At 35.0% G+C, this 9,437-nt stretch overlaps 1 protein-coding gene and 1 pseudogene across 1 annotated transcript; one reads left to right on the top strand and one right to left on the bottom strand.

Moving 5' to 3' along the window:
• Nucleotides 1-3,610: 3,610 nt before the first annotated feature.
• LOC101585300 (vomeronasal type-1 receptor 4-like) lies at nucleotides 3,611-4,549 on the bottom strand. The gene has a single exon (XM_004629957.1). It carries the CDS (start codon nucleotides 4,547-4,549, stop codon nucleotides 3,611-3,613), a length of 939 nt encoding a protein of 312 aa, XP_004630014.1.
• A 169-nt stretch (nucleotides 4,550-4,718) lies between these two features.
• Nucleotides 4,719-5,324, top strand: LOC101585694 (annotated as a pseudogene).
• The last annotated feature ends 4,113 nt before the right edge of the window (nucleotides 5,325-9,437 follow it).

Genomic DNA, 9,437 nt, shown 5'->3' on the forward strand with positions numbered 1-9,437 from the left:
GAAGAAGAAGAAGAAGAAGAAGAAGAAGAAGAAGAAGAAGAAGAAGAAGAAGAAGAAGAAGAAGAAGAAGAAGAAGAGAAGAAGAAGAAGAAGAAGAAGAAGAAGAAGAAGAAGAAGAAGAAGACAGAAAAAGAAAAAGAAAAAGAAAAAGAAAAAGAAAATAACACACACTAGAGTAACACCAATTCTTTTTTAAAATTTTGTGTTTTTTGAAGAGAATAAAAAATAGTAAAAACCATTAGAAATGATACAGAGTTTTGCTAAACAAAATGATAGGAATTCAACAATGGCTGTTACATTGCATATTCTTGTTTTCAAATTATTTTTTTTTAATTTATAAGCATGCAAAATTTGTCAAAAAATTTTAAAACGTTAAAAAGGAGAGAGAAAAAAATGTTGAGCAGTAACTGCTTCTTTCCATAACAAACAGAAATCAGCAATACAGTTATTCAAGATATACTGTACACGTGTGTGTGTCTTTGTATTTTTTTCTGCCTTTCTTTTGTCCTTTTTTTATCCCAGTTGTTTTTTTCCCTTTGAATATATTCATTCCCTTTCACAGTATCTATTGTACCTCTCAGATTTTATTTACTCTTTCAGATTCTTATACTAGAAAGACAATATGATGTTTACACATGTGAGTCTTATTTATTTCACTTAGGAGTATGATTTCCTTAAAAACATCTAATCTTTGGCAATTATTAGTAGTAATTTTAACATTTCTTGATAATCTTATCATTATTAATAATTGTCTATAATTTATTGGCAAGAAGACTCCAACAAATCCAAACACAATACTCTTTGCAAATACACCTAAATTTCTCTACATTATCAATCCCATTTTAAAATCTTGTTCCTTTTAATTTCAGAAGAAAGATATTCTGCAATTCTCTCTTTTACATCTACATTTATCCATTACTATGTAATTACACATGCTGTTATCCCTGCTACTAACCATACATTCATTAGATTCATAGGACTGCAATGCTTTATTTTTATTTATTTTTTTAAATGTTTTTGGTACAGGGTCTCACTACACAGCTCATAGTAGTAGTGACCTTACTGTTTTCAGCCTCCCCAGTGCTGGGATTACAGGTGTGCACCATCATGCATGTCTTGGTGGCCAGCTAAGTGTACCCAGGGGTGGACTGCCAGGGTGATCAAATCTGGTCACTGTGCTTGCCTAATCAGACGCTTAGACCCACTGAGCTTTCTTGATGGGCCTGCAATGCTTTATTTATGCTTAAGTTTAATGTTTATTTATGATCAGTTCCAAGTTTTCCACTAGGAAATAAGAACTATGACTTTCAATTATAATCGACAGGACTACAGCATTTCATGATGTTCTCTGAACACATGAAAATTGCATAGTAAATTTTAGAGCAAGATAGACTCTAGAACAAATCTGTACACACTGCAGAAAATTACTCAGAAAGAGGTCATAGATCACAGATATGAGCATACAGAGTTAGGCTGAAAATTCTATCCATTAACTGCTATTTTCAAAAAAACTGATGAAAATTATTAGTATAATCACCTAAGCCATCCTGGATATATACTGGCATGCTTTTTCACCCTTCCTTTCTTATCTTTTTTCCAATCTAAGCAACTACATCAAGTACAGCAATGTGCAATCCAAAAACCAAGCTTGAATACCTCTTGTCTTGGTCTTCTAGATGTGTATCATTTCTAATGTCTTATCCATTATCATTATACTCTCCTTAAAATAAATTTTTTAAAGTAACAAAAAACAAGAAAAAGTTAAAGTTTCTTGAAAACAAGCAATAATATTCAATTATTTGTCCAATCTTGCCTAACTATATCTGTTAATCTGAGTAACAGATTTGATGATAAAAATAAACTATTATTAATTAGTTATTCTTGTGTTGAAAATCTGTAACATATGTATTGTATGTTACCCTGTTTCTGTGTTTGTTTCTGCTATTTGTTATTGCTTTTGTTTTTACTCTTCAGAATAAAATCAAATTAAACAAAAGAAAGGTCATAGACTAGTTCATGATTCAAACCCGAAACATGTGGGAATGGATCAAAACTATGTGAAACAAGCATTAATTTAGATCATGAATTTTGAGCCCCTTTTTCCTTCAAGGCTCATATAAAATTTCATAGACAAAATTAATACAGAGCTCACTGCTTGCATTATACTGTGAGCCTATGAGATTGAAAGTTGGGTTAGTTATTCAATCGTTGCATCTGTGTATCCTAAAATTCTATATTTCCAGAATTAAAACATAGACCCTAGAAAATTAAACATTGGATGGCATGATGCATGCCTGTAGGCACATCTTTCTGGAAGCCTTAAATGGGAGGAATTCAAGTTGGGTTCCTGAGTTAAGACATAGACCCTAGAAAATTAAATATTGGATGGAGTACCACATTGGTGACAATCCTCCTGCCTCTGTCTCCATTAGGCTGAGATGACAAGTGTACACTACCAAATTTGCCTTCTGGTCCACTCTCAATGCTCAAAAATCTTTTCTTCTGATTCAAATTTCAAAAATTCAGAAGTGATTTCTTCATTTAAATTCATGTAGCTGGGGAGACAACACAGCAGCTTAGAGTCCTGCCTGCAAGCACAAGGTCCTGAGTTTGATCCCCAGTACCAAACAACAAAACAAAACAAAAAACCAACCAACAAACAAAAAATCCCCAATCATATAGATTCAGAATATTTTGTAGCTCTAAGGTAATAAAGTGACTGATAACATTATGGACAGGGTCAGATCGCTAAGAAATGATGCTTGGGATGAATTTAAACAATTTATTAATCTTGAAAAGACATTAATTTGCATATTTAGAGAGAAAAAATGTAGAAAGTTTTTAATTGCATTTTTCTATGCAATTCATTTACGTTTCTCCTCAAACTTATAGATCCTCTTAGATTCTTCCAATCTTCACATAGCAACAAATTACATAGATATCACTCTCCTTTGAATCCCATTTCTCAGGCATCATTGTTCTGTTGACTGAAATTACATATTGTGTGTCATTCCACGTGAATATATTAGTGTTTAAAAATTCATAAAATTCCATAAAGTCATTTTTTATGGTTAAATGCTTATGGGTGTTTATAAATAAACAAAGAGTAAACAAAAAACAAATGAAAGAGCAGCTTGAATGTATTTATTGTATTTTAAAAAGTAGTAGCAGTATAATTTATGCTTTTACTATAACAAATCTCAGAACAAGTACATCTGTAAGACTGGTTCCAAGAAATATAATTCAGCCGCCAATAATATGGCACACGATACCTTAGCACTTCATCTTTTTAATTTTTTTATAGCTAGAGAGGGTCTTGCTAAGTCTCTCAGTTTCCCAAGCTGGATTCAAACTTGAAATCCTCCCATTTAAGGCTTCCGGAAAGATCTGACTACAGGCGTGCATCACCCCATCCAACATTTAATTTTCTAGGGTCTATGTTTTAACTCAGGAATCCAAGTCACTAGGATTATTGCCTGATAATCAACCCTTGCATATGAAACCATTTTGGTGTGATACTTTTCTGCCCAGCATAATGGAAGATTGATACATTGTGACTAACTAAAGGAAAGTTGAGTGCAACACAGTTTCTTGATGGCATTCCATGCTGCTAAGCATTCCAGCATTTAGTCAAGTGTCTATCTCTATGAATCAGCACAAATGGACTAAGCATTGCATAGCCAAGTACCAGAAATTCTTGAAGACTTGTTGTTATGGAGTCATTCTTGAAGGTGAAAATTAAATATAAAGATAATAAACAATCTGTCCAATAAAAGAAAAGAAATGAAAACATCAGAAGAAGAACACTTTGTGCAGCTTTGAGCTCAGGTGGCATTTGGTAGAGGAACTTGGAGAGCTGCAAGTGGAAAACACGCTGGTGGTACCTGTGGAGAAGACACATCATATAGACACTGGATCCACCCATGACACCCTGACATATGGCGTCTCTTAGGGTGAAAAGAGTCAGAAAAATCGAGTTAATTTTCTGGCTTCTTGGTAGAAAACGACAATAGTTGTCACTTTTACCTGCTTTTGATGAGTTCAGTTTGACATCTGTTATGATGTAGAACAAGTTCATACTTATCAAGGAATTCAGAATCCAAAATAGTAGAAGCAAGGAAAAGATGTGCCATACTGATTTGGGATTGAGCTTCCTCCACCCATAGTGTCTTGGACTAATGGTGATGGCCTGGACCACGGTGAGGAGACTGCTGGTGCAGATCGAGAGACCCCGGGCCACCCGCTCCAGGTACATAATGATCTTACAACCTGTGCTGTCCAGGAAATTTCTTAAGCCAAAAGTTGCTATTGTCCTCGGTATTCCCTTGGAAAGAAGCAGTATTGTATTTGTAAAAACCAAATGGGTGAGAATAAGGTGCATAGATTTCTTCTCACTGCCTCCAATAATGCATATATAATTCATAAAAACAGAGATGTTGACCATGGTATGAAGTCCAGTTGAAAAGAAGTAAATGATTCTTTTAAAAAGGTTCAAAGGCATTTTTAATGGCCACACATCCACTACTGCCTCTTCGGCCACCAAACCCATGACTGCCATCCAAGAGAAGGTACTCTCACCTGAGTTTTCTTAGTCTGAATGTGATCAGGATCAGTCCTGTTTAACTCCATTTTCAAGTCTAATATGCCCAGGTGTGTGGGAAGCAGCTGTGGGCACCCATGTAGGAGAAAACTCACAGATACTGATCCACTAGAATTACCTGAGCTACTTAGCAACCCTGGATTATTCTGCTTTTGAAATTGACATCATGAGAAATGAATTAGAAACACTAGCTGTTCCGCAACCAAGTGAACTGTTCAGTATGGAAGGAAAGGAGCTTCCAGCCCCTTCCTCAGGTCAGAAAAATGACACTACTGCATGGAAAGAATGTCTAAACAATTCTGTGCCCTGATTAGAGCATCAAGCAGTTCAAATTGAAGATCTGGAACTAATGTCATTTCATGGATGTAATGCCTGGAAAGTATATAACAAAAATATAGTTCATGTAATTCAATATGCATGGCCAGTGCTTCAGAAATTAAGGACACATATACAAAGTTTAAAGTGTCAGTGGAAGAACATGTCTCTCACAGCTGGATTTAAACTGAGAGAAAGGGAGTCAAATTGGGTATCCCTGGTCATGAAAAATTAGGAGACTGAATGGGCTATTGCACAATGAGAAAATGAAGTCTATCAAATGCAGCAACAATAGGGAGAGGCGAATAAAGTAAAACATCCGGCAAGAGTTTTGAAAGGACTAACTTGCTGGGTAGAGAAGAAGAAAAGTTGGGTTGTTACAAACATCAGCCCTCTAAACTTTCTCTGAACCTCTCACAAAAACCATATTGTATGAATTCCTCTATTGAATTTATCTGTGTATCTCTGTGAAATAAAGATGATCAAGTTTCAAAATAAGTATGACTTTGGAATAATACTGTGTTCCAGAATTAATACATACATTATACATGGCGTTGATTTTGGACTACTGACCATATTTTGTAGCTGAATGGATATGTTGTCTAAAGCCAGCAAGGCCATAGAGTTGGAGCTAGTCATGCCCTTTACAGCTCATATAATGTTCAGATGCTGGATGTGTGGCCATAGGATTTAATGGCTGTCCTGATGAATTTCAGTCTTACTTGTTCCAGTCCTTCCCTTGCATGTCTCAATTCTTCCCTTTTGACATAGAATTGTGTACCTTGTGCTGTTATCATTTTTGTTGGTGTTTATTTTAGTTTAGATATAGGCTCTTCCTCACTTAACAGGTAAGGCTTGCACTGACAATTGATCTGCTTTAGCCTCCCAAGTAGCTGGATTAAGCATAGATACTACCCAAAAAAAAAGCCATTTTTAATATTTTGCAATGAATTTTCACATTACATATGTAATTAGTTCAGTAGATACAAGATTTGAATTTTATAATTCCTCTTTTGTCTGTTTTATGAAATTATGTTTTTCAAGTAATGCATTGATTTAAATATTATAATTCATTGAATTGTTTGCATACTATTCTTTTTTTACATACTATTCTTTTTCAGTAATTTGAGTACATATTTCTCAAAGTATGGTATGATTTTCTAATTCAAAATTATTTACTTTTCCAATGCACAATTTATTTAAATATTTCCAAAGCATAAAATCTCCTTTCAAAGCTCTGTAATTTCTCTAGTCCCAATTTAGTTTGTGGACAATCGTGCATATTATTTCTCCTTAGAAAAATGTCAGTCATCAAATGTGCCAAACCTATTCACTGGAAGATAGTCTCTTTAATAAATGGTGCTGGAAAAATTGACTTTCCACATGCTGAAGGCTAAAAATAGACCCATGTCTGTCACCAAACAAAAAAACTATAGTCAAAATGGATCAAAGGGTTAGATATTAGAACTGAAACACTAAATCTTCTGGAGGAGAAAGTATAAATGCTAAGGACATAGTGGTAGGTAGAGAGTTTATGAAAAAAAATCAAACTGTACATGAAATACTTCAAAGAATCAACCCCTGGGATCCCATCTTTTTGAAAGGTTTGTACATGTCAAAAAAATCATCAACATAGTAAAAAGAAAACCCATAAATTGTGAAAAAAATGATAGTGGACTGTCCTTCAAACAAAGGGCTCCTGTCTAGACATTTAAATAATTTTTAAAAAATCAGACCTCCAAAATTCAAAGACCCAATCCAAAAATGGGCATCTGAGATGAACATACAATTCACAAATGAAGAAATACAAATGGCAAATAAATACATGAAAACATGTTCAACATCATTGGTCCTTCAAGAAATGCAAATTAAAACAACACCAAGATAACATCTTATGCCAGAAAGAATGGTTATTATCAAGAAGTGAACCGAAGGGCCCGCCCAATAGCTCAGCGGACTAAAGCGCCTGCTTAGGCAGAGCCTGTCATGCCTGCCCCACCACTGGGGCACACTAAAATGGTGATTGAGACTGGGCATGGTGGTGTGTGCCTGTAATCCCATTGCTTTAGAGGCTGAAAACAGGACTCTGCTTTCCCTGTAGACCCTATAGACCCTGTCCTAACTACATAAAAAAAGAAAAACAAGTGAATCAATAACAAATGCTGGAGAGGTGGGAGTGTAGGTTGGTGCAACCATTATGGAAATCAGTGTGGAGATTCCTCAGAAAACTAGGATTGGAGATCCCATTCAATCTATCTATTTCCCTCAGTATTTTTTCCAAAAGAACTGAAATCATGTTACCACAGTGATATGTGTAACATGCCACCTGTGTTTATAGAAGCACAATTTGTCATAGCTAAAGCTTGGAAACAACTCAAATGCCCATCAACTGAGGAATGGGTAAAAAAGATGTAATATTTTTACACAATGGAGTATTATTCATTTACAAAACATGATAAATTTGAGATTTTTGTGATGAACAGATCCAACCAGAGACTGTATTGGTGAGTGAAATAAATCAGACCCACATGTGCAAACAACATATTGGCTCCCTAGTTTGAGAAACTGAAAGAGTAAATAAAATCTGAAAGGTACAATAAATTTTGTGAAAGGAAAAGAATTTGTTTAATGGGAAGGAAAAACTGGGATGAGGAAAAGGACAAAAAAGAAGAGAAGAAGATATATTTAGGTATATATACAGGATAGTTTAGACAATTGTACCACTGATTTCTGCTGGTCTTTTGAAAGGACCAGTTAATGTTTAATTTTTTTCTTTTTCTTCCTTTTTTCCCTTTTAATTTCTTAACAACATTTTTGTTTTTGTTTTGTTTGTTTTTTGAAACCAATTTTGCACATTTATATCTGGTAACCTAAACATCTAAATTGAAGATAACATCATGCAATACATCAACCATTGTTAAATTCCTATTACTTTGTTTAGCGAAATTTTGTATCTTTTTTTTATTTTTTCAGTACTGGGGATTGAATTGAGGACCCAAGTGCTTATTCTACTGAGCTACCTCCCCAGGCCTCACATTTCTAATACTTTTTAATTACTATATTTGTATTCTTTAAAAAATAAATATAAAAAATAAAAATAAGAAAAATGTCAATCATATTTTCCTACTTTTTGTAAACAATAGAAGATATGAAAATGCCCATGAATCTTCCATGTCAAATTTTGTGACATCTTGTGGAGACCTGTATTTATTGGTCAGAACTTTACATTTTTCTTAACGGTACATGACATTTACCTGGTATGATGTACTATAGTTCCTTAGTTATCCTTTCTTGTTAATGCTTATTTTGTTATTCTGATTGGCAGGGTCTGGCTGAGAGGTTTGACCAGGTCCTAGAGACATTTTAACACTTAACATTGTGAAGTGGAGGTGAAGATAGTAACAGTGCAGAAGAGGAAAGTGAAATATGCCAAATAAAACAAAAGAATATAGGTCATGAGACTGAGAACATTCAGAGTAACTGTAATTTCTTGCCTAGAATTGTTTTCAATCCTGGATCTGTGCATACATGTGATGTTGATACAGATGGAAAGCCATCACCCACTACTCCAGCCCAAAACACTCTAGAAAATGACATTTTGAAGAACCACAAGAGAAGAGAGGCAGCATCTACTTACCTTCATGGACATCATATAACAGTACCTGGGATCCATTCTAACCCCAGGTCTTATATGGTGCTGACTACTGTGGTGTAGTGGAACAAAGTGGGGCTTATCATAAAATGATGATCCAAAATTAGAGAAAGGAAGAACTTCACATGTAGTCTATTGTTTGAGTTTTGTCAACAGTGTGGTTCTGGAGCTGATGGTAATACCCTGGACCATGCTAAGGAGACAGGTCATGCAGGTGGAAAGAACCCAAGCCAACTTTTTGAGATAAACAACAATGTTACAATCAACCAACACAACACAGAGAGTTTATGGAAGAGACATTTGCAAATATACCTCTGATGTTTGCATCTGAAAATCGCAGTGGATTATATGATATCTGTTTTTTTGTTTTTGCTCAGGAAGCATTGCAAATTATACATGTATGTCTTAACTATGGGGTTATTCCTCAACATTGGACAATACCTCCCAGGACAGCTACATAAGCCACAGGGAAGGCAGCTGTGCAAGGGCCACTTGTTATTGAAATCACAGATCTCACTTTGCCACATTATCCACACCATATAAATCACTTCATGTGAGCAGTTTTCTTTGTTTCTCATCCACATCCTCTTTCCCATTTCATGCACACTCATCCCTCATATGAAAAGTGATCTGATAAAAAATTATAGCTTCTTTAAAGACTGGTACTTGGCAAAAGGGAGGAGCTGCCTGAGGGTGTTAGATAGGTGACTCTTCTTTTCTGACCTGAGTAAAGAGGAGAAAAGACTTCCATTGAAAGCTGACAAAACTGCTTGAATGAAACTGAAGATAAACTTTCAGACCTCAAAGGCAGTGTTGCACCTAACAAATGTGAAATAAAAGATCTCTTAAAACTAACAAGGAACAAGGAAA

Source organism: Octodon degus, unplaced genomic scaffold (genome assembly GCF_000260255.1).
Source record: "Octodon degus isolate 3935 unplaced genomic scaffold, OctDeg1.0 scaffold00032, whole genome shotgun sequence".
Taxonomy (NCBI): domain Eukaryota; kingdom Metazoa; phylum Chordata; class Mammalia; order Rodentia; family Octodontidae; genus Octodon; species Octodon degus.